The 26,981-nt window shown below is 41.7% G+C and overlaps 1 protein-coding gene across 1 annotated transcript in view; it reads left to right on the plus strand.

The window, feature by feature from the left end:
• Positions 1 to 26,981, plus strand: part of LOC308092362 (voltage-dependent calcium channel subunit alpha-2/delta-4-like) — a gene marked incomplete at its 5' end in the record, with an annotated part of 128,620 nt that overhangs the window by 11,358 nt on the left and 90,281 nt on the right. The window contains 10 exon segments of the mRNA XM_080438213.1: positions 3,144 to 3,225; positions 8,691 to 8,807; positions 8,923 to 8,982; positions 10,130 to 10,295; positions 10,714 to 10,845; positions 11,930 to 11,990; positions 16,539 to 16,689; positions 18,879 to 18,953; positions 21,133 to 21,222; positions 26,790 to 26,903. Of these exon segments, the coding sequence (XP_080294339.1) occupies positions 3,144 to 3,225; positions 8,691 to 8,807; positions 8,923 to 8,982; positions 10,130 to 10,295; positions 10,714 to 10,845; positions 11,930 to 11,990; positions 16,539 to 16,689; positions 18,879 to 18,953; positions 21,133 to 21,222; positions 26,790 to 26,903 (1,048 nt within the window).

A 26,981-nucleotide genomic window follows, 5' to 3' on the forward strand; every position in this document is an offset into this window, starting at 1 on the left:
GTGTGTGTGTGTGTGTGTGTGTGTGTGTGTGTGTGTGTGTGTGTGTGTGTGTGTGTGTGTGTGTGTGTGTGTGTGTGTGTGTGTGTGTGTGTGTGTGTGTGTGTGTGTGTGTGTGCGCGGGTAGGGTAGGGAGGGATGACAGGAATCGTCAGCTGATCCTGTGGTGTCAAAAACTGTAATTCCTGCATGTTCTCTAGTCCAGAGTTTCCAAAACAATGGGTCGGGACCCATATGTGGGTCACAAGTAAACATAATTTCTTACCGTTTCCTACAGTTTACTAATTATTTTCAAAGATTTTCAAAAGTAAAAAAATCTATCAATATCTTGCAGAAATAAAAATAAATTCAATATTTTCTTTTTTTTTAAGTAGTGAAAACAACACGGTGCTAAGCGACTCGTTGTGAGCTTGTAGATCTGCTATTTTCACTAGTTTGGGTCATGGGCAAAACATCTAATTTCTCTTTTCGGGAATCACTGATCTAGTCTGTCCATTTACAATATACCCACCTTCAGTCTGCCCTCTGTCTCTCTCTCCCTAATCCCCAATTTAATTAACCCCAAGTTCATGTTCATCTTGCCATGTTGTAATGCAATGTAATGCTAGGCTGTGTTCTTTCTGATGATTTGAGTGGTGTGTTTCATTGACACTGTAATTGAGTTCCTGCATACTTTGTTTTCGTCGGCTCTGCTGCCGCGCACACACACACACACACACACACACACACACACACACAGGCACTCAAAACGCATGCACATGCACACACACACACACACACACACACACACACACACACACACACACACACACACACACACACACACACACACACACACACACACACACACACACGCACAAAGGCACCGCTATACTTCATACTAGGTGGGATTTATTTTTTCTTTACTACTCGTTGTTGCCTAATGATCATCTTTTTATTTATTTTAAAATGTATTACAGATCCAAATTTCACGTCAAATTTTTCAGCTGAAAAATGATATTTTTGGAATGACTCATCAGTCATACAAATGAAGTATAAATTAGGCTTTAGAAACAACCGGAGCCTTCTATTGACATACATTGACCAGATGTATGGATTATACCAAATGGTATTACTGTGGGGAATTAATGGCCTGCTGTTTTAAAAAATAAATATTATTGGATCACTAGTAGCCTGCCATGGCCAGACTAATATCACTGCGTAGATATTAGTCTGGAATCTCTGTGTGGAACCTGCATTTCCGAGGGGGAAATTCCAAAAATGGCTCTGGTGATAAACCCGCCTACTATTTGCATACTGGGCCCTGATTGGTCCCTCACAACTTTGGAGGCAGAGAAATACAATCTCTATTGAGAGGGGCCAGACCTAATCTGCCGACGGATCTTTTTTTTTTGCAATTTGTCTGGAACCAGGCTAGATCACCAGTACATTAGGCATCAAATAGCAGAGTGCAGAATCAATCGAGCGATTATTCATGTCGGTCAAATGATTATTAGCGTATTGTGATAGATTAGGTTCTCAAACTTTGCGGATCCCCATCTGAAAATGTTTTGTGCCAGGGACCCCCAGAAGAGAAGATTTGTGTAACAAAAAACACTTTCAAGATTTTAAAAAAAATCTCAAAAATAGCAACGTACAAGCTTGTAAATCTGCTATTTTTTGAATAGCCGACGTATAAAGCGGTTAAAATGATTGTGATGCTGTATTAACACATTTTGCTGGGGACCCCCTGGAACCCCCCCGGACCCCACTTTGAGAACCATGCTCTATGCTTTATACTGGTACTATTGGTCTAGTGCCTCAATGATGGATATTAAGAATTTACAAGTTGTTCAAAATAAAGCTGCACGTTGTGCGTTAAATTGCTCCTATAGAACTAATGTAAAAGACATGCATGACAGTCTGAGATGGTTGTCTGTTAGTCAAAGGGCTACTTATTGTTCATTCAGAAACATAAAAGTTACACAATCTCCAGAAATATTGTATAAAAGGTTATTAAAACATTGTACTCATCATGAATATCAAACAAGACATGCAATTGAAGGAAGGTTGAATTTTCAAAAGTTAAAACATCTGTTATACAGAAAACTGTTATGTATAGAGCTATTGGAAGGTGGAATTCATTGCAGAGTTATATTGTTCAAGCCAATACAAAAGAGGGTTTAAAAATTATGGTAAAACAGTACCTTCCAATATTTCATGAACTTTAATGATTTTGTGTTTAACCTTTGACATCTTATTGACTTGTTTGTTATTAACATGAAATGTATGGTTTGGAAAAAAAATAATATATATATATATATATATATATATATATAATAAATAATAATAATGTATGGGTAACCCTTTTCTCCCTTTGATCATGAAATTTACAAAATTGTAAAATTGTAAATGTATTTCTGAATTTTTCTAGGTGAACTATTGTCTTTGTCTGTGTTTGTATCTGTAGTATGTTCGTTCTGTATGATGTGTATTTGGGTGTGTCGGACCCCAGGAAGAATAGCCATGCTTAGTGCAAGTGCTAATGGGGATCCATAATAAAGTAAAGTAAAGTAAAGTATGCCAGTGCTTCCAAAACATTTTCATGTGAACCCCAAGTTCATGTATTGATGTATTTGGCCGCAGAAACCCAACTGAAAAGGTTTTTCTGCCGGGGGACCCCATTAGAAAAGATTAAGTTTTGTGTTGTGTACACATTCACTGCTGGGAATTAATTAATTAATTAATCCACCACTGCCAGCGTTTTTCGAGACCCACAGATTTTTTTTTTAATAACTATGTAAACATCAGGAAAGACGAGGGTCTCTTCTGTCATCCGGAAAATTTTATTGTAACCACAATCTTCCGTTCTTTGGGACTTGAATCGGCACTTGAATATAGCTTGTTTTCACCAACGCAATCTGGGAAAATAAATCACAGATAAAAATATTTTTATAAATCTGATAACGTTAGTATGGACGGGCTGGATTTTTTTTTAGATGATTTCCGGGTGTATTCTTCTTCGGTTCGAGTCCTAGGATGACTCACAGGTTGCAGATGAGCGCCCTCTATCGTAATCGCTGAAAACACCAAATAACGTCTGTAGACGTCAATGGCAGTCAGTGTGTTAAGAATGTTCTAACACCAGCGGTGTGTCTGTGTTTCAGGGTACAGGGGTGGGCCGCCGTCATGTCCGTGCAACTTCGAGATTTCACCCTGAAATATTCTGGCTCTCAACTACTGCAAAAGGTAAGGAAGATGTTGTAGTCGTAGCCAGAAGATGATCGGATGATACTGACATGAGACTGATATGTGGAGGGACAGCGAGTGCATTTTCCGGCAGCGGCAGCTTCCGCGGAGCTTCCGCGGAGCTGCCGGCGGCAGCTTCCGCGGAGCTTCCGCGGAGCTGCCGGCGGCGCCAGCTTTGGGAGTGTGCTGCGTTTGTGTAACGCAGTCCCCACCAATATTATTTACGATTCTGTGCCTATCGGTACATAACTCGGACGGCGCTTAGTCGACTAGTAGACCATCGGCCGGTCGTCGCGGGCACTCGCGCCTGATGGCGCTCGGGCGCGACTCCTTGGCCTCAAGGTCTACTGAGTCGGCGCGCCTCCGTCATGGTCCAAAACTATACTTTATCGGCGGAAAAAAGAAGTTGACTGCGGCTCCTCCACCGGCAGTTCCGCGACTGCCGCTCCTCCACCGGCAGTTCCGCGGCAGTTCCGCTGCTCCGCCGGCAGCTGCCGCTCCACCGCCGGCAGTCACTGCCGGGAGCTGCCGCTCCTCCACCGGAAGTTCCGCAGCAGTTCCGCGGCTGCTGCCGCTGCCGGAGAATGCACTCGCTCCTTCTGGATATGTGTGCAGTGTTGATTTTGACAGCAAGTTTTGATTTTGTTTTAGTCATAGTCTTTTGAATACAATTCCATTTAGCTTTAGTCATATTTTAGTCATCTGAAACGTTTTAGTTTTTGTCTAGTTTTAGTTGACTAAATATACAGTTGATTTAGTCGACTAAAATGTATTTTGGCGGGCATTGATGGTGTCGTAATGGCTGATTTTGCACTTGATGTTGCATGCTGAAAATAGTAGATCTACAAGCTCACAACGCTTTGCTGCGCGATGCATTGTGAGCTTGTAAATCTGCTATTTTCAGAGCGCAACACACGAGTGCAACCAAACATAAAATGACTTGTCTTTTAGTTCTACTGGATCTCGTCTACACTAGTCCCTCACTAACATTTTAGTCTAGTTTTTATTTGTTGATCATAGTTTTAGTCATCATGGCTTAGTTTTTATTTAGTCATGATTTCTCTTTTGTCTGTGAAAAAAGTTAGTCGAACAGCAGCGAAAATTTTCCCAATATGAAGGACTGCCCTAAAGTATTTACATTGGTTCTGCAAATGTTATTTCCCCCCCTTAATTGTTTCCACCTAATTAGCCCATATGTAGGATGTTGACGTCATCAGATAGGCGTAGATCTATGATCATATGGCTATGTGAGACTATGAATCATGTTGCATGTCTGAATGTACATACTGACAACATATATATTCTCACTCTCAAGTTGTACTCAGTGTTGCCAAGTCCTCTTATTATAAGGGACCTTGGGCTTGTTTTTCTGTAAAGTCACTTGTAAATATTGGTAGTTGCGAGTTGCGTTTTTTGGGCTTGCTTATAAAGTGTAGTGCTTATAGGCTTGCTTCCATTTTTGTAATTGTATTATTTAAACCAGTGGTTCACAAATATTTTCATGTCATGGACCCCCAAATTAATATGTATTTGTCCCTAACACCCATCTGAAAATGTTTTGTGCCAGGGAGCCCTGTACCAGATTTTTGGTGTTAGAATGTTTCAAAAATCTTCCAAATCTTCCAAATTTTTCTATTCAATTTATCAACATAGCATAACAAATTAACACAATAATATCAACAAATACAGACACTAATGTACAAAAGAAATGGGAAAATTACATTTACCTCCCCTTGTGGTCTCTGATCGATTTTTTTTCCAGGCCCATTTTGAAAGAAACCAGTGTTACACAACCTTTACTGGATGGTGTCTATTATGAGTCAACTCATAATAGGTTTGACACGTCAGTTGTAAAAACATCTAAAACACAGCAGGGGCACCATGCAAGCACCATCAGAAGCAGACTCGGGCTGGCGAGTGGCAGTGCAGAGCGACGCGAAGTCTGCTTCTGCTGACTCAGCGTCGAGTTGCAGTTGAGTCATTGTAAATCGTCACTCACTTCTCTTCCGTGTCACCATACGAAGCGGCGGGGAGTCCCGCCGTCGTGTCAAGCGTGTGTCGTGTTTGAGTTTGACGCAACTGGTGTTAAAATTGGTTACTGGAGGCAGTATGTGCCAAACGCACAGGTGGCCCACACAGTTTGTTTATAGCTAAACATAAATCCCTCATACAGGATGTTTCTCTCTGTACATCGTCTTATGTGTGATTCAAATGAGGGAGAACGGTGACACTCTGCCAACAATGCTGCACGGTGAAGAATGTCATCGTGTAGCAGGATGTCCTAAAGCTGTTTTGTGTCACCTAGTGCCAATGATATGTACAGTGACATAGTGCCAGGCGTCTACGTTTTGAAGGGTGTCCCTCGTGTACCCCTCGCGCGTGCGTGTGTGTGACCAGGGACGGAGCACACATGTACAGTATATCATTGGTGTCGGGGCAGAAACCTCTTATCTCCATATTTTAACTTCTTGTGTTTTTTTTGTAAATTAACGCCCTACTTGTTCATACTACAGCGTCACACAAAAGCATCAAAAGTAGCAGATCTACAAGCTCGAAACACGACGTGTTTTGAGCTTGTAGATTTTTGTCTGTGAAAAAGGTTAGTCGAACAGCAGCGAAAATTTTCCCAATATGAAGGACTGCCCTAATGTATTTACATTGGTTCTGCAAATGTTATTTCCCCCCCTTAATTGTTTCCACCTAATTAGCCCATATGTAGAATGTTGACGTCATCAGATAGGCGTAGATCTATGATCATATGGCTATGTGAGACTATGAATCATGTTGCATGTCTGAATGTACATACTGACAACATATATATTCTCACTCTCAAGTTGTACTCAGTGTTGCCAAGTCCTCTTATTATAAGGGACCTTGGGCTTGTTTTTCTGTAAAGTCACTTGTAAATATTGGTCATCAAAAAAAAAAGCATCAAAAGTAGCAGATCTACAAGCTCGAAACACGACGTGTTTTGAGCTTGTAGATCTACTACTTTTGATGTTTTTTTATTTGAATCCTGAGGTTTCCACCCGACAGAGACGCTATGCATTGAGTCACACAAGGGTCACACAAGTGTGTGTTATGTGTGTGTGTGAACAGTATATGCATTGAGTCACACAAGGCAACACAATGACGCAGCAAGTATGCATTAAAGGGATTAAAGTAATGTTTATACCATTATGGTCATCAGGATTGTGATGCACTGTGCTTATTTATATACTGTATAGTAGCCACATCTGCACTTCTTTTTTTTCTACATTTTTTTTATCCCACGATTTTGTAACCCTTTTTCACCCGGTGCCAATTTTCTAAGTGATCCTGGGCGCTACACTCCCTCCACCAGCCCAGGGAGCCCAGGGCCGAGCTCATGCCTCCTCCTACCGGGGAAAACTCCCCCGTAGGACGTAGCGCGTGGAAGGAACACGTTATTCCAACCAGTTCCCTTCCCCTCCATCAGGCGGGTTGCTATACCGCCTCCCCCATGACGGGTATAGCGACCAGGATTACTACATGTTTTTGTGACACGGGGAGAACATGCATACTCCACACAGAGTAACATCTGCACTTCTTTATTTACTTGAACCCTTAGTGGCCCGATTCTGAGGGCAAACATTAGCCGGAGATCGCGTTGTGTGAGCTTATATACACTAAGCTCTGTCTACACTAACATATTTTGTACGCGCGCAAACGTGTCTTTGCTAACGTTGTGTCACAAAGGATCACAGTCCGTCCATCCAACTCAGATAAGACATCTCTCAGTTGTTCTATACTGGCTGGACTACCACAGAATGTACCGTGCACCTTCATGCGACCACTAACATATTTATTTTAAGAGTGAAAACAGATGGGGGCCTAATAGGCATGAAACGATTTATCGTAAATCGATTTAAACTGGTGACAATTTAAATCGATTTCATAAAAAAAATAGGATCTTTGTAAGAAAATTGATAAAAGAGTTTTCAGTCATTTACTACTGTATTGAAAAGAAGATAAGAGAAAACACAGTATTGTAAAAAAAAAAAAAAAAAAAAGAGAGAGAGAAGAATATATGATTTGTGTAAGAGAAAATATGAAAACATGTTTAAAAAAGTGTGAAACATCGTATCGTGCACCTAGTATCGTGATTCGAATCGTATCGTGAGTTGAGTGAATCGTTTCATGCCTAGGGCCTAGTATAGAGCCCTGGGGGACTCCGGTCAACTAAGTATAAGGGTTTAAGTATGATTCTATGTATTTACCCCGTTTTACTGGGAGACTGAAAATATTGACAATGCACCTATTTGAAAAAGGTAAAAACTCAATATAATAAGAGAGCATCTCTTATGGGCTATAGTACTGTAGGTATAGTATGTTGTTTACTTTCGATAGATAAAAAGACATGAGCTTGTCTTTCCAGCTTATCTCTGCTGTCGGGCAGAAACCAAAGTGTCCAAAATATTATCTTTTCAGGAAATGGAGAAAAAAATTATCATGTTTTTAAAACAACACAACACTGCCTCATCAAAGTTGGTATTGTGACTTTACATTGTCAGATACTTGCATGTGTCATTATGTTGTCATCACTTTACCCAAATCCAGCTCAAGTGCAGTTAGGAGGCAACGTTGTGAGCTTGTAGATTGGCTATTTGAACTATTTAAAATGTTTTTAAAAATAGTAAAAAATTGCAAAGAAGTTTAGGGATAATGGGTAAGGCACCGGCGAAAATAATGGAAGATACTTGCTACTTAGATCTTTCTGCTATAATCTACAAGATATATAAATAAAAAACATCATGTGGATGGATGCACCTGGTACGTATCATCAGTGTTGTAGCCTGGGGTCATCGGGTGTTTTGGGTCTCGCAACATATACCCTCGCCCAGGTGACCCAGCCAGGGTTGATCAAGCCCCGACTTATGTCCCAGTAGCTACCCACGGTCAGTCCTATAGGGAAAGACAGGGCCACTCAATCCGCTTCTCCGGAACTACTCTGCCGGGACTGGGGGAGAGGAGAGGCTCTGGCACGTGGAGGGGCTAGGCTCTGTGGATGGCCTCCTGTCCGGGCCCCTCCTTCGTCTCACCAGGTCCAGGACCTGTGCGTTGCACCAGACTCCCCCGCTCCAAACATTTCACTGGGGCGTGATGGTGTCTTCGGCCGTGGTGGTACTGCAGGCTCCACTTGCGGTTATATACCTGTATATATCTATTAAGTATATTCAGCACCCATTGCATTGGACATTGGGATTTCTTTTAATCTCCTCTCATGGGTGCGTGCCTGGCACCAATGACACCCATTGAAGCTTTGCTTATGGATAGATGCTAGATGCTAGAAGTATGTTAACTATCTACAATATATTTGATTTAATACTTCATAGTATTAAATCTGATTAATATTATGAAGCACTGATTTAAAGTATGTTGCCAGTTTTCAACAAAATAAATGAAACATCCATGGTATGTACTGTATGCGCTCTGGATTTTTCTAGAAACTCAAGGACGTGGAGTCCATCATCAAGATGGTGAAAGTGGACGGGCAAGACATGGTGAAGGATTTCTCTGACGACATCGAGCGCATGCTGGGAAGTAAGATGAAGTCGGTAAAGGTGAGAAAATAAGAATGAACCACAGACACTACAGTATATATTCTATCTGTTGTTTACCCTTGTTTTCTCAAGATGAGAAATGCTCACAGTTTGTTATCTCCGTTTCTCTCCACAGAGATTAGCGGAGTCTGCGGAGGATGCAGATTTGTACCATGAATTCAATGCCACTTTAACGGTTTGTCATTTTCTGTATCCCTGTCCAAGTGTTAAAGTATATCCATTCATATCCGTAAAGTAAAGAAATTATGTTTTCTATAATGTCTGTGAAGACCAAATAAGCAGGCCAGTAGTGTGTTAAGTTTGTCTTTTACTGGTCAACTGCAAACGTTGCACGCTGGATAGGATGCTCAATCAGTCTGTTACAGGAGAGCCACACTCAATTAACCCTTTAAGACCGGGAACGCATCTGTGTCATTTTTCTTCTTCTTTTTTTTTTTCTTAATTTAGAGTAGCCAATTATTATTTTTACCCCGTTTTCTCCCCAATTTAGTCCCCACACACATTTCTGTGTTGTCACTGCTGTCGTATCCTACTGACTCACCTTCCAGTGAGGAGCCCCCACCAGGAGGACGTAGGGCCTTCGTCCTACTCCTCCTGCCCAACACTCCCACTCGCTGACAGGTGTATTTTGAGATGGGGGTCTGCGGCCAAATACATTTACTTTTTGTGCTTTGGTTGCTATATCAGTGGTGCTCCAACTTATCCCATGTCAAGGACCCCCATCTAAAATAATAACGGAAGCAAATATTGAAGTAAAAAATGTTCGCTTTAAAAAATATATGTATATTAAAAGATTTGCAGAAGTTGTCGAGATGTTTAGAAAATAGCAGTTCTAGGAGCTCATGAGCCTGTATATCTGCTATTTTTGAATAGCCAAAGACATCCAAAATGACACAGATGCTTTCCCTGTCTTAATGGATTAAGACACCCCCCGCTGGGCGCCGGCTGGCCTAGCGGTCCAGGCGCATACCACATACGCTGGTAATCCATTCCAGCTTGACAGCGTATCGTGGGTTCGACTTCCAATCCCGAAGACCTTTGCTGTGTGTCACCCCCCCCCCATCTCTCTCCCCATTTCCTGTCAGTCTACTTTCCTATCAATAAAGGCATAAAAAGACCCCCAAAAAAGACCCCCCCAGCCCAATATGTAAAAGAACATGACTAATAACACAAATAGCCATTTGTGTATTTAATAAACAACACCACTTCCCCCCAGTTAGACCCCAATAAACAGAAGTAAAAAAAAAAAAAAACAGTAACTGTATGTAAATACACAATATGTTCCATAAGACCTCTAAATGTGTCCTCCTCTCCTCTGACAGTTTGACTACTACAACTCCATGATGATCAACTCCTTGGACGACAAATCAGGGGACTTCATTGAGCTGGGGGGAGAGTTTCCCCTGGAGGAGAACGCACACTTCAACAACATTCCAGTCAACGTACTACAGAGCGACATCCAGATCCCCACCAACGTCTTCAACAGAGGTCAATCAAATGTGTCTTTTTGGTTTTTTTGGTTTTTTTCCCCTGCTAACGTTGTGTCCAGTGGTGTAAAGTAACTAAGTACATGTACTCAAGTACTGTACTTAAGTACAATTTTGAGGTATTTGTGCTTTACTTGAGCATTTCCAATTTCCAATACTTTTACTTCTACTCCACTATATCTCAGAGGCAAATGCTGTATTTTTACTCCACTACAATCGTTGAACATGATGGAGAGGCGGTGTATCTAGTGTCCAATTTGGTATACAACCTGATATATCTTTCAGTAACAAAGTGTCACTCGAAAATAATAACGTATTTCCAAATTGTTTGTTACGTTATTTCTTTCCGAACGATATCGCTGCACAACCATATAAGTGCAGGCTCTAGTCACTGAGTGATCTTTCTCGTCTGCACACAGATCCCAACATTCTGAACGCCATCTATAACTCTGAGGCGCTGAACGACGTCTTCGTCAACAACTTCAACAAAGACCCGACTCTCACCTGGCAATACTTTGGCAGCTCAACCGGCTTCTTCAGAATCTACCCCGGTATTGGAGCCCAGATTTTTTTTTATTCCACACTCATACAATTTATCCATGATAACAGGTGGATGAGATTGTTAATAATAGCTGTAAAATAGTTTTTCTTTCCTCCTCCCAGGACTGTGTTTTATTCACGAACAATGATGATTGACTCATTTTTCTTCATCATGACATTTGACATATTGACAAAGTAATGACAAAAACAAAACACTATAATCTGTTCTGTACTGTTGCATAGCAGCACTATGTAACTTTCTTTTAATGACTAAAATGTAATTTTGTCCAATCTGTATGGTAGAGTATGCTAATACGATATATCTTATACAATTGGGGTGGTTGCATTTTGTCTCCCTGCTCTTCTATTGAGACATTTAGATTGTGTTAAAGATCATCTCACCTAGACACAGGATCTGACAAAAAAAACATCCCCTGAGCAAGCAGGCAGGCTCTATTAGCTAAATGGTAAAAAAAATAAAGGCATTTGCGCAGGAAACCGGGTTCAAATCCGGGGTAGAAGAGGCTTTAATATACACCATTCAACCTAATTGATCTGTGAATGATGTAATAATCTGTGCTGGGATTGTAAACTGTCATTGTCGTTCTGCAGTGGTGTAAAGTAACTAAGTACATTTACTCAAGTACTGCACAGTTTTGAGGTATCTTTACCTTACTGGAGTATTTCCAATTTTCAGTACTTACTTGTATCTCAGAGGCAAATATTGTACTTTTACACCACTACAATTATTTGAAAACTTGAGTTACTAGTTACTTTGTAGATTTGTATTATTATTACAAAACATACTCTAACCACTTCAGCCTTATATATATTTTGGCCATTTGAAAATAGCAGATCTACAAGCTCACAATGCATCGCGATGCGATGCATTGTGACCTTGTAGATCTGCTATTTTCAAAAGATTTCTTTTTGAAAACTTGTGAAATGGGACATTCTGCATAATGAGTACTTTTACTCAAGTACATTTTGAATTCCAGACTTTTACTTGTAATGGAGTATTTCTACATTGCATTATTGATACTTTTACTGGAGTACAACGTTTGAGTACTTTTTCCACCACTGTCTTTCTGTCAGGTATCAAATGGACGCCGGACGCTAACGGGGTGGCAGCGTTTGACTGCAGGAACCGTAACTGGTAAGCTCTGGAATCCTTGAATAGACTGACTGACCCACTGATCCCAAGAGACCCTGTCTCTCTCTGGGTCAAGAGCGTCATCATGTGATCCACTAATATAATCTCCTCTGATTTGGGACGTGTATTTGAAAAATTACTGTTACCTCCGGTTCAGTGCTCAATATTCAAAGAACACGTTTATACCTTTTTTATACCTTTGAGATATTATTTTTCTTTTTTTATTAACCTCCTTAATCCTGGCTATCCCTATTCCCAGTATGTCATTATAGGTAAAAAAAAAAAAAAAAAAAGGAAAAGCAGCGTGGCTGTTTTCACTACTCATATATAGGGCTAAAGTGGTTAAAATCTTGCAATGTAATGGGCTAAAGATATCAAATAATTTCAGCACATCCATTCTAAGCAATTATGACCCATAACAAAATATTACACCTGTAAAGTTGCTCTTCCACAACTCAACCAGAACAGTAATAACAATAATTATAATAATAATAATATCTCACATTTATATAGCGCTTTACATGGGGGGGAGGAGAAAACAGCAAAAGAAGAGCAACTTTATTGGGAAAAAAACACAAAGGCTAAGGAATAAAATCAATAAAAACAGTGGAATGGTGAGATAGGGGAGTGTGCAGTTAGCTGGGGAAAGCCATATTGAAGAGGAGGGTTTTGAGAGCGGGTTTGAATGTTTGGTTGGGTTGTGTTGCCACTCTTGATGGTCTATGACCCACGGGTGTGAAACAGTGATCTACACGTACGCACTGCAATCATCACACTGACACACTGACACGATCACCAGATGGCACGTAGAATGAGGACGAGCTATCATTACGCAGAGTCACGCACATACACTCACGCACGCAGGGACGCACGCACGCACCCGCACCCGCGCCCACACACACACACACACACACACACACACACACACACACACACACACACACACACACACACACACACACACACACACACACACACACACACACACACACACACACACACACTATTGTAGTTCTCCTTTGTTCCTAGAAGTTGTTCCATGATCCTCCATAGATTTGTGTGATGAAGGCCTTAAATGTGCTGAATCATCACATCTGTGTCTCACACACAGTTGGTTTTAGTTCCTGTGAGCAAGAGTTGCACCTCCCCCTGTCATTCCAACTTTTATAGATTTTCTGTGGCTTCACCTGATCTTCCCCTCTCTCTACCAGGGTGTATAATGCAATGTATAAAATGCATTGGAAATTGTTTTTGAAAATGCAAATGGTGGAAAAGTTCACAACTAAAGCTTAAGACAGAATTAATGAATAGTTTATTTCGATACTCTTTGAACAATGCATGATCAAAAAGGCAGAAGCTAGTAGCTTATTAGTGCCTGTCCTTTTTACATTTTGTTACTTTTTAACAAGAAAGAAGAATTGTGAAGCGTAAGACTTCTTACTGTTATTATAACACGCGCTGCACTGTAGGTATAGGTCAACTAAAAGTACTTTGCAGAGACACAGTTTGCGCTTTTGGAAAGTGAAAGATTTTCCACAGTGACCAGTGAATGATTGCATGTAGACAGCCTGTATCAATTCAGTATCAGGCCCTGGATTTTTAGATTAGGTCCATGGATACTACCAGCAGCACGATGCGCTGAGCAGCAGCGCTGCATTCAGGCAGAACACAGCCTGCTATATTGCCCTGATCCCCTGGAAAAGACTTTAAGCTGCTCCTTAAGTTGTTAGCAGATCAGTAGCTGGGTCAGTGGGGCTCACATGGGCGCCATATGCCACTATTTATGCATTTCTAAATTATACCAATCAGGTGTGTGTGCCTATGCATATTGCACACACAATGCATATTGTATTAAATATAATTTGCTGTATTTCTCTTAGTAATGACAAGGGATATTACAATACATTTTTTAAATTACCTTTTTTCACCCAGAGTTAGCATTTATTTATTGCATACTTACCTAATTACATTTACGTGTTTGTAGTAGCCTACATGTTGATTAAGTCTCATAATATTTATTTTTGTGTACATTTTATGCATTAAAAAGCAGTGCACTCCAATGTAGTGAGGGGACAGTGTTTGATTTGGACTTCATAACAATAGGGAGTTACTAGCTCAAATGATTCATTCAATTAAAATGTCTAACAAGTTGTGTCAAGATGCACCTGAGCAAGCATTTTAGCGACCGTGGCAAGGAAATGCTCCCCTTTAACGGCAAGAAACCTTGAGTGTAACCAGGCTGCTCTATAGGGTGGGCGGCCATCTGTCTTGACAATGTCGGAGGGGCGAGAAAGAGAGAGTGAGAGGGAGAGGGAGGATGGAGATGGGGGTGAGGAGAGAGGACTTATGTGCGCCATAGGAAGCCCCCCTGCAGTCTAAGCATACAGTATAGCAGCATAGCTAAGGGCTAGTCCCAGCCAGGAAAGCTTAGGTTTAGTCCTAACTTTTATAAGCCAAATCTCCTACTTTATTGTCTCCGCCAGGCCGAAAGGCATGGCGAGAGTATGTTTTACCCCCTGTCCGTGTGTCCGTGTGTGTCCGTGTGTGTGTGTGTGTGTGTGTCCGTCCGTGTGTCATTCTGTCATTTTGTGTACAGCTAATCTCCGCCACCATCAGCATGATCGCAGCAAAACTGTGCACACACACTCCCTGGATGCCAGAGCCAAACTTCTACCCCCAATTTTTCACATGGGCCTGTTATAGCGCCACCAGGAGGCCGCTTTTTGCAAAACAATTTTTTTGACAGTACTCCTACAGATTTTATCCAAACATCACGCAAATCAGTACACAGTATCTCTATAGTCATGTGATCAACACAGATCTGTCCGATTCTCCATATTCCATCCTGATTGGCTAAGGTTGGCTTCCAAAGTTTGCAGGATTGGTCCGTTTTGAACAAAATGCCTCAAATCATGAACACAGCTTGCGATTTCCGTGAGATTTCACACGCACATTTCCATTAGGCCGAGGAAGAAATGCCACTTGAAAATTTTCAAATCAGCCTCATGGTGATTTGCGTTTTTTACCTATAACTGCACCGATCTGCGTGAAACTTTGCACGCACACTCCCCAGAGGCCAAGGAAAAACATCTGCCCTGCAATTTTCACATTTGCCTTTCATAGCGCCACCAATATTAAGCCTTCAGATTGTATCCAAATTTCATGCAAATCGGTACACATGATCTCTATAGTCATGTAATCAAGATGGATCTGTTTAATTTTTCTTATTCCACCCTGATTGGCTAACATTGACATCTAAAGTTTGCAGGAGTGGCCCGTTTTGAACAAAATGCCACAAATCATGAACGCAGCGTCCGATTGCGGTGACACTTCGCACGCACATTTACACAGTTGAAGAACAAATGCCACCCTTTTAACACATCGGGTACCAAACACGGTCTGAACCGTGTTTTCAGTCTTTTTTGTTTTTTTCCACACGGGAGGGGCTGGAGCAGCTCTGGAATCATCCGTGGTGTTTCTGAGAAGGAAAGGACAGATGGATCACCGTGTCAAAAAACATGGCTCCCATCCGCTTCCGTTCTATCTCCTTCTCTAAAACCCCTATAACTCCGAAACTTTTTATGCTGGGGAAAACAACTCATTTTGTATGCACGATCGCTCCGCCATTGTTACTCGTGTGAGAGATGTTATCGTTCCAGGCGTTAGCCAGGACCATCGTGCAAAATGAACGTATGCTTTGTTTCACATGGATTTCTCGTCTTGGAGTCTACAGCTTAAACAGCGCCGCGCAGCTTAACGGTGAGATTTCTGGCACCGAACGTAATCTGTTATTATAAAATTCTGGCACCCAATGTGTTAACATTGCCCTATTATAGCGCCACCAGGAGGCCGATTTTTGCAACACTTTTCTTTTTTATATTACTCCTACAAATTTTGTCCAAACATCATGCAAATCGGTACCCATTATCTCTATAGTCAAGTGATCACGATGGTTTTGTCCCATTTTTTATATTCCATCCTGATTGGCGAATTCCGAACATTGCTGGCCCACAATAACCTACCTGACCTGGCTCCGAGGAGCACCTTTTCTAGTTCAAAATCATTTTGAACCCTGGGGTGATCAAAATATCTCAATTTCAAGCTTTCTGCTGTTACAGTAAAGCACATTTTCCAAAAAAATTATGTACTTGTATGACATTGCTATTATTATTATTTATTTTTTTACATTTCACCTATAGAATGGAAAATACTTTATTTGCCATTTGCACAAGTGCATAGGAAATTTTGGAGCTCAGCTCCCAGGGTCAGCATTTAGAAAAAGACAAAGTACAGACAAGACAGAGAAAACATACAGTACATCCTAAGAATCCTACATATATCCTACCATATTCTTTATAAGGCAAATATCATAAACAAGTATGTCATACTCTAGAAAAACAGTGCAAATAATAGTGCAATTCATCTTATCATGATCTGTCATGATTCAGTTCATCTGTCATTGTCTACCGTAATCACATCCAAAATACAGATGCCAGGCCAGGTTTTAATTGGTTAACTGTGTATGTTCTGTCCTCCCGCCATGTCCTCCAGGTACATCCAGGCGGCCACGTCTCCAAAGGACATCATCATCATGGTGGACATCAGCGGCAGCATGAAGGGTCTGAAGATGACCATCGCCAAGCACACCATCAACACCATCCTGGACACCTTGGGAGAGAACGACTTTGTCAACGTCATCGCCGTAAGAGACGTGTTTACTCACATCATGTCACGTCACATACTTTTAAAATATGTGCGCTCCACACACACACACACCTGCTTATATTATTTTTAAACAGACGTGCTGCACGTGTGAGTGTGCACAGCATGCAGGCACACACATGCATTCACTGACACACACACATACCCGTTGACCTCGTAGTTTGAGACCAAGTTGGGTTAGGGTTAGTTATTATGTACTATAAAAAAATATATATACATTTTGAAATAGTGAAAACAGCTGATCAATATCGACACGTTGTGAACTTGTAGATCGGCTTTTTGAACTATTTTATAAAAATAATAAAATAATAAAAAATGCCAAAAAGGTTTAGGCATAAGGGGCGGCACGCAAGATAGGGCTCTTAAGACCGATACACACATGCACGCACGCATGCATGCACGCATGCATGCACGCACGCACACTCTCTCTCTCTCTCTCTCTCTCTCTCTCTGTCTCTGTCTCTCTCTCTGTACACACTCGCACACACACTCTTCTTGACATACAAATAACGCTGTCTGTCAGTTATGTAATATAAGAGGATTAAATTACTCTTAGGCCAATGTGTGTTTTGTAAACCTGACTAAGGCCAAATTATTTCTGGAGTAAGTAACTTACTCCAGACTTAGGCCACTTTTCTTTGCCTAAGTCACATCGTCTTTGACTTAGGCAACATAAAATGGCCTAGGTCACACTCTTGTTTTAAAGCAAACATTTTTAACTCCGATCTGTGTTTCTGGGGTTCCCTGGAACAACATATTTTGAGATGGGGGTCCCGCGGCCAAATACATATCATTTTGGGTGGTCCTTGACATGGAAAAGTTGGAGCACCACTGATATAGCAACACACTGTTTTGGTCCGTTTTTCTTTTTAGATGTATTTGGCCACGGACCCCCATCTCAAAATGTTTTGTTCCAGGGACCCCCAGAAGCAAAGATTTGAGTTACAAATGTTCGCTTTGAAATATATATTAAAAGATTTGAGTTACAAATGTTTAAGATTTTTTTTAAATCTACTAGCTCTGAGCTTTTGAATAGCCAAAGAAATAAAAAATGACACAGATGTGTTCCCGGTCATAATGGATTAAAATGTCCCCCATGCTGCAGCATGACTCCAACAGTGACCACCTACTCAATTATCCTTATCTGGATCTTTGAAGAGAATCCAATTTGAGCTGGTAGCAGCAGGGTTAGTTATCTAAAGGACGCTGCTTTAAGCTAAGAGGCTGCACAATGTTATGTCATGTGAAACACTTACTTACTAAGGCTGGTGCCAATGTATTTACGCCTGCTTGATTTATACTGTATAGTTTCCTGTAGGCTCCTGAACAGTAGTGACACAAGCAGGGTTATTACCTTCATTTTTTAGACATTTCAACCAAGTTCCCAGCTTCCTGCTTTGAAATTGACTCGAATAAGGAAGAGAGTTCAAGTGACAGTTCATATGAATGGCCTGTAGTTTCGCTGTTTTACCCCTGCTGGTGTCATAAAGAATTTATCTCAACGCAAGCGGGTGGGTTTTTGACGAACTTTAGACTTGATTTTCTTACCTTAATAAACATTGTCATAAATACTATATGCTTCCAGTCGCTAGTTTAAAGTTTCCTTTCAATCATCATGATATGCGTTTTGGTAAATTATGGTCCCATATATTCTAAAATTGACGATAAAGTAGGCTATGCTCTAGGAGGGGCGGGATGATTTGATTGACAAGCTACACAACCAATAGCATTCATTCCCCGCCCCCGCTCTTGATTGACAAGCTACCCAACCAATACTGGTCTGGTTGCATTCTAAAGGATATGACACGATATGACGCGATATTGAAAGATGGCGGATTTGAAATTCCTGAACAAACGGCTCCATTTACGGTCTGTAGAAACCAATGGCGTCGCTTCGTCCATTCTTTTTATACAGTCTATGCTTCCAACCTGATAAGATCCCTCCATTCTACTTTCATGAACAAAAAAGTGTCAGTTTATCTCTTTAAAAAAAAAAGGCAGGTCGAATCCTAACATTCTGAGTGTCAATTATTGAAACTCAGGATGCTATTAATAATAATAATACAATTATTTTGTATTATGAATCATTACTGTGGTGACTGACTCCATATCAACTGATTAACTGTCTGTGTTTCATTCCCCCATGTCTCTGATGTCCGTTGCCAACAGTATACCGACTATGTGCGCTATGTGGAGCCCTGCTTTAGAGGGACCCTGGTCCAGGCCGACTTGGACAACAGAGAGGTAAGTAAACGTTAAGCCCATTAAGGGTTTCATGGAGGCTTTAGCTGCTCATCCTTCCACTGACACTCCTAACATGAGGGAGAGCTGTCAACAGCCAACCCTTCACTTCACATTACACCATGTGAGGGAGGTAACACACACATGGCGCTAATATCCACGTGGTGTCCAGCATAGACATATAAAGGTAGACGCCTCCTTCGGCTCTGAAGCGTTCGTATCTCGGGCGCGCTTCCTTGTTCCGCAGGGCTAGCCTATCACTTCCTTCTGCTTCAGCAGGGCAAGCTGGAAACTTGTGCGTCACAGAAGGGGACGTTCAGTAGGCCAATCAGAGGCAGGTGGGGTGGGTCTTTTCTTAAGAGGCAGCCACGCAGCAACTAGTCAGTTAGACGCGCTGTGATTGGCCAGTAGTCAACGCGATGTGATTGGTCAGTAGTCAAACAGCCCTGCGGAAGAGCCTTGTATTGAGATACCAGTCGCTCCAATGAACTGCAGAGGCCAATGAGGTATCTAGGTTTCTATATCTATGGTGTCCAGTGTCCCATGAGCCCTTGCGTGAATTATGGGCATTACTTCCTGTTGTTAGTCGTTCAATTCATTTCAGTGGTCCGTGTCAGTCAATAATAATGTGGGAACACAACCTGACAGAAATGAAAAAGGGTCTGCCTATATACTTACCCTACAACATCTCCCTCCACACAGCTGAATCAAATTAATGCTTGTAGATCTGCTATTTTAGAAAAATCGTGAACATTTGCGCAAATCTTTTAATATACATATTTTTTAAAGCGAACATTTTTAACTCAAATCTTTGCTTCTGGGGGGCCCTGGAACAACATATTATTAAATGGTGGATCCGCAGACAAATACATATCATTTTGGGTGGTCCTTGACAAGTTTGAGAACCACTGATATTAAAGCAACATACGTTTTGAAGACATTTGTAGAATCCTCAGAAGCAAAGATTTGAGTTAAAAATGTTTTTTTGCAAAACTTTTCGCGATTAAAAATAATAAAATAGCATAAATAAATTGCAGATCTACAAGCTCATAGTGCGGCACTCGGTGCTGCATTATGAGCTTGTATGTTTTGCGATTTTTGAATAGCCCAAAGTATAAAATAATGGTTATAGCCCCCCCACTTCCCCAGTATAAGCTCCCTAGGAAACTTGTGGATAGGTGTTGGCGGTAACACCAGTGGTGGACAAAGTTCTGCGGGGCACCGCATTTCTTGACTGTTACATTGGTGTCAGAGGTGGAGCGTGCCCTTGCGTGTTCGATTCGAACCGAGGGGAGAGTGTAGCGTTCAGAAGACGCCACAACTTCCTCCACTGAGGGAGCTAGCTTCTTTGGTGCAGGGGGTTGTTGGCTGGACTAGTGAGCCGTGGGGGGAAGGTTCGACTCTGGCTCGGGGTGCCGCATTTCTTGACTGTTACACATTGTTTGTATTGACATTGTCACATTTTCTTTTTTCTTAAAAAAAAAAGAAAATAGGGCTGAAGTGATTAATTTAATGTATATTTGAGACAATATCTGTCTTTTTTAACACACGCACGCACTCACGCACGCACGCACGTGTGCGCACACACACACACACACACACACACACACACACACACACACACACACACACACACACACACACACACACACACACACACACACACACACTAGGTGTGGGAGGTAACACACACAGACATGGTGCTAGTACATACAGTAGCTGTTGTCATACAGTAAAGGCCTCAGCCATTTGGCCCACTTCCTGGAAATCAGGGAGAAAACCTGGCCAAGCTGTTGCTTGGGAAGACGCACACATTAGCTTATGGTGTGTGACGGTATGTGTGAGTGTGAGCGTGTGCACATGATCGCATTTTCACTGTGAATAATTCTGTGTATTCAGGCATGCGACTGGCATAGCCTACATCATGCATAATACAGTATTTGTCTCAGTACACCGTGTATGAATTGTAATACAGGAGCCCATTTAGTCTGTCTGTCTGTCTGTCTCTCTGTCTGTCCACACTTTTTATAATCACTATTCCTTCTATCTTGTGACCAATGACCTGCTCTAGCTGTAAAAACCCTTAAACCTGCAAAAACTCCCATAAGAATGTATATACATTTTAGTTTGTTTTTAATGAGTGGTTAGTTAACTTCATGAGTTTCTTTCCCTCTGCTTGCAGCATTTCAAACTCCTGGTTGAAGACCTTCATGTGAAAGGAGAGGCCAAAATCGGGAAGGCCATGAAAGAGGCTTTCAAAATCCTCGCTGAGGTTTGTATCTGACAGGGACAGTTATACCATCTGTTTAAAGAGAAAGCATGCATGTGTCAGTGGAAAGCATTGTATTGGGTTCACCTCCATAAACCTGCATCCAGTATATGCAGGGATGTGCTGTGGATTTTGTAGCTGGTGGAGCGCTACATCGCTCGCACGTGCACGCGCTCGCGCATGTGAGCGATCACCGATTGAAATAACCTCTTTAATGTGTAGGCCTATTTAATAACCCACAATATACTGTATATAATGTTATTATATTTACTTGCATAATGGGGAAACTTTAGTGTTGTCATAATTATGCATTTACCTTGCAGTCACCTCTGTAATTTAATGAGTTCATGAATCCATCAGCCACTGTTATCCAACTCTTTTGACTGCTTCAGACAGAACATCTGACACCTACAGGCTACACAATGCACCATTGATATGCATCCAACCAGGTCGGTCATTCCTGTTCATTCAAGCTGTGACACTCAGGGTTCGATCGGCAGGTTTTGTGTGGGCGTGCGTTCAGCTTCAAAGCTAGTGGAGCTGTGCTCCAGTAGGCTCCACCGGCAGCCCACCCCTGAGTAGCCTATATGAGATAAACTCTGGTGATAAGACAACTGAGAATAAGGCCTTGTTGGCTTCTGGTTTATATTTCATACTCTTCAAACCATTCAGTCAGAACTCGTCCCCTGCACATGGAAGCACTGTTCTCTGGCACACACCACTGACATCTAAATGTATCACTTTAACCCATTAAGACCTGAGGCCGATTCTACAAATGAATGCCTTCCGAATCATTAGTTACGAAGGCAGCGGAAGGAGGCGCTCCGCGCAAGTGGAGCTTACTATGAAACCGTGCTCGGCTTGTGTGTCTGTGTGTCTGTCTGTGTGCAGTATTGTGTGCACTGCCTGTGTGCAGCCGCGCCCCCATGTGGCTGAAATCCGCCAGTGCACTACAGTGTGGCTGAAATCCGCCTGCCCCTGGGTGACTAATTACACTCCTCTGAGAGAAATAGAGCAGCTACAGTCAAAAATAACACATCTAAAAGCATCTAGACGAGTTCAGCTATTGGGATATCTACGAATTCCATGTCATTTGTGCATATTTCAGGCCGGATGGCAAGTTGAAAACGCCCTAGTTTGAGGACAGTTTTAGATTTCTTCTTGCTAGCTAGCTATGCTGTAACATGGGATTCCAAATGACTAATTTGCACTTATTCCTTTCTATTCTTCTTATTGTTATTTTCGAGCTGCGTTCGCTTCCCGCGTTTGCGCGTCTAAAGGTGGCCATACACTACGAGATAATCGGGCTAAAAAACAACCCTCACGAGTATCGGGGGGGCGTGTCTACCCCAGCCTAGATCGGGGGCGAAACTCGGGCATAAACATCGTCTAGTGTGAGGGTTCAAAGATCCAATCTGAACCCTCCCGAGTTGCTCACAAGACGATCGGGGCCACTCCGATCACGTTCAAAATAGTTTGATATTTCGAGTGAAAACCCCTCCCCTCGGGTGAACCCCCCCTCCCCCCTTTTTTGACATCGTCAAAATCATTTTAAAAAATGTTTGATATTTATCTGGATCGCTACTGTATGGAACACCTGGCGCGGGTCGGACCGAGAGAAACCCGCAATGCCACACACACACACACACACACACACACACACACACACACACACACACACACACACACACACACACACACACACACACACACGTTGTTTATGTAGGATGGACAATCATGTACAGCTGCGGTGGATCCATGTTTTATATTAAAATACATTATTTTGATAATGATTTTATGATTTTCATTTTAAAATATGGACTGACAGTCCTATAGCTATAATGTCCATAGAGAATATATCCCCACCTGAAAGATGCTTATTAAACTTTATAACTTGCCTGGTACCATGCATGCTTCATCTTGCCGTCTAAAATTATATTCCTTGGCTTGCAAACAGCCAAAACGTGTGTAGCCGATGAAACACAATGGCTTTGCATTGATGACACCAGGTATAAGAAACTCATGAGCACACTGGCCAATACAAACTAATAGGCGAGTGCGCTCTGGTGCGCAATTTCCGAACGCACTGCTGCTGTCCAATGTGTCCAAATTCATCTTTAAATGCCCTGTTTTCAGCACTGTCACATATCTTTTACACATATTTTATACTCTTTATACCAGGAGTCTTCAACGTTTTCAGGCCAAGGACCCCCTAGCTGAGAGAGAGACGAAGCAGGGACCCCCTCCTCTATATTGTATAAAATTGTGTTTCAGATTAAACTTTTTTTGTTTACTTGGTCTGCTCTTTTTTCCCCTCTACACCTATATATCTCTTTGCCAAAAATAGCCGATCTACACAACGCCTCGCAGCGCAAGGCGTTGTGAGCTTGTAGATCTGCTATTTTTGGCTAAAGTTCTCCTCAGAAAAGGGATGCCAGGGTTCAAGTGGTTAAGGTAAAAAAAAAGACAAGATAACACACAAAGATTTGGCGGACCCCCTGTAGTAACTCTGAGGACCCCCTAGGGGTCCCGGACCTCCTGTTGAAGACCCCTGCTTTATACTTTTGGATAGTGTCATTTCTGTTGTTAACTAGCAGATTAATGTTTAGCGATCTCAAGCAGTCTGTCTCTCTCAAGTAGCAGCTGCAATCCATCCAGTAACGACCAATTTATGCTTCGACGTACAACGGTCAGTGCATGGTGGGAAAAGTACTCAGATATTTTACCTAAGTAAAAGTATCAATACTCGGTTACAAATAAAAGTCCGGAATTCAAAATTGAGTAAAAGCACAAAAGTATTCCTTTTCCTGTATCCCCAGGGTTGTGTAAGCTCAGCTGTACTTTTCACCCTTTATACTGACAGCTGTCGTACTGAGGAATGTCTGTCTGAATGTCGCACTGACAAACCAGACCAATACATTCTAAAGTACTCTGATGATACAGTTTTGATTTCTCTTTTGGATAGTTCCAGTGATCCTGGACTGCACCAACACAGAGTAAATAAGGTGGTGGAGTGGAGTGATAACAACGCTCTTATCATTAACACAAAAAAGACAGAGGAGATTGTTTTTGGTGCCCCACTAGAGATACACAGATCCCCCATTACTATTCATAGTGAACAGATCAACCAGGTATGTTCGTATACATACCTAGGAGTAGTAATTGACCACCTTCTGTCATGGAAAGACCAGATTGAATCAGTGGGTAAGAAGACAAAGCAAAGAGTCTATTTCCTTCGCCGCCTGAGATCTTTTGGTGCTAGTAGACAGATTCTTCTTTTGTTTTTCACTTCTGTTATTATGAGTGTTCTGCAGTACTGTAGTACCACCTGGTATGGATGTCTGTCTGTAGCCTTAAAGTCACAACTGCTGCAGCAACTGAACATTTGTTCAAAGATTGTTGGACAACCACTTCAGAGGCTCTATACATCTACGTATAATGACAGTATGATAAGGTTGGCAAGGAATATCACTTCAAACACTAGCCATGCTTTGTATGGAGAATATAGGTTGCTGCCTTCAGGAAGGAGATACAGTGTTCCTACATACAATAAGGTCAAACTGAAGAGGTCCTTTGTCCATCAGACGACATTGAGGCTTAATCAGGAGTTGTAGGCTTGGGGTAGGCTGAGAGGTGGACATTGCTCTTGTCTTTGTATGTCTTTATGTATGTATTTTGTTTTGTTTTGTTTTCTTGTGTCATGTCAAATGTGTGTACTGTTTATTGTTTATTGTTGCATACATGGCTGCTGGGTCGCAAGACAAATTTCAGTGTGAACTGACAATAAAGTATTATCGTATTATCGTATCGTATCGTATTAGTATCAAAATGTACTTAAAGTAGCCTACCAAAAGTAAAAGTACTAATATTTGAAAATAGCAGATCTACAAGCTCACAATGTGTTGTGAGCTAGTTCTTAAATCCATGAATTTTGCAAAATGTTGCAAGGGAAGTCTCTGTGCCAGCCAGGATTATTTTGTTCTTCGTCGCACAATGGTTTCGAGTGGTTAACATTATGCGATATTAGCTGTAGAATACAACTCTCGTAGACGTATTTATGATTCTGACGTTTTCAATCTACTGGAGTTGTAGGGTTCACCCCCATGGACACAGGGACTTTCTGCACTATGCCCCGCAGACTCCAAACATGTACAAATTGAAAATAAAGGTGCTTACCCCCACGCAGCAAATGTTAACTATCACTACGGGGTAGTAGTTTAATGTAATAATCCATATCTTTCAATAAAGAAGTGTTTAATGCCGTCTGTGGCTGATTCTGTCGGAAGTTCCCAATGGGCGGTAGTGACGCGCCCATCTGGTGAAACCCGGAATTACACTCAATGTAAACAGGAAGTAAGCGAGGGTGATAAAATGGCATTCGGCCACGGACGGCATTAAAACACTTCTTTATTGAAAGATATGGATTATTACATTAAACTACTACCCCGTAGCGAGAGTTAACATTTGGGGCGTGGGAAAAAGCACCTTTATTTTTTAATTTGTACATGTTTGGAGTGTCTACGGGGTATAGTGCTGAAAGTTTCTGTGTCCATGGGGGGTGAACCCTACAGCTCTCGTAGATTGAAAACGTCATAATCATAAATACGTCTATGAGAGTTGTATTCTACAGCTAATGCGATATACAAGACCACAAGTAGCCTACCGCAAATGAGACGCGTTGTGAGCTTGTAGATCTGCTCTGATGCGGTGCAGTGTGTGTGTGTGTGTGTGTGTGTGTGTGTGTGTGTGTGTGTGTGTGTGTGTGTGTGTGTGTGTGTCATAATTTATATTTGTATTTATATTTTAAATATATTTTCCTATTTATTATTGCTGTTCGGGCAAGCCCGAGAATCTGGATAGAATCTTGTAATGTGAGATGCCCCCGATGTTTTTAATCGTGTAGTGTGTGCATGTTAAGATAATCTGATAAGAGAATCTTGAAAGATTATCTTGTAGTGTGTGATGATACCCGATTTAAAAATCGTTAATATTAAGATTATCTCGTAGTGTATGTCCACCTTTACTTGTACTCAAACTTTGATATTCTGAAACTTGTTATGTGTTTGACCGCGGAGCCCCATCTAAAAAAAACTTGTGCCAGGGACCCCAGAAGAGAAGAAAAAAAAGAAGCTTGTGAGCTTGTATATCTGCTATTTTTGAGAATCACTGTTCTAAACCACTGTTCTAAATCCTAGGAGTTTTCTGAAAAACATACGTTGCTATATATACCGTACACAGTATATACTGTAGCTAAAATAACCGGTTGTAATGTGTTATGGTGTACTCGTGTGCGCGTGCGTGTGCGTGTGCGTGCGTGTGTGCGCGTGCATGTGCGTGTGCGTGTGTGTGCGCGCGCGTGTGTGTGTGTTCCCTATGTTCTGTGTGAATGGGTACACCGACCAAACCATGCCAGAAGAACCCATTCACATCATGTACACCACACACAAACCCTATAGTATTCAAAATGCTTTCTTATTCCCTCATTGACCGAGGCATTAGACATGTTGTATAAATACATTTTGGCCCAGTCCAGAGTGACTCCCTGTGGTCTCCATCCTTCCTTCCTCTAGGTCAGGGCCAGCGGAGCAGGAAGCATGTGTAACCAGGCTATCATGCTGATCACAGATGGAGCCATGGAAGACTTTGAGGCCGTCTTTCAGGAATTCAACTGGCCTGAGCGCCGGGTTAGTACACCATTTACAATACAGTATATACCATATAGTATTACTCCACTACCTTTCACTATAGTGTACCATATAGAA

The sequence above is a fragment of the Gymnoscopelus braueri genome, assembly GCF_963280865.1.
Source record: "Gymnoscopelus braueri genome assembly, chromosome: 9".
NCBI classification, from domain to species: domain Eukaryota; kingdom Metazoa; phylum Chordata; class Actinopteri; order Myctophiformes; family Myctophidae; genus Gymnoscopelus; species Gymnoscopelus braueri.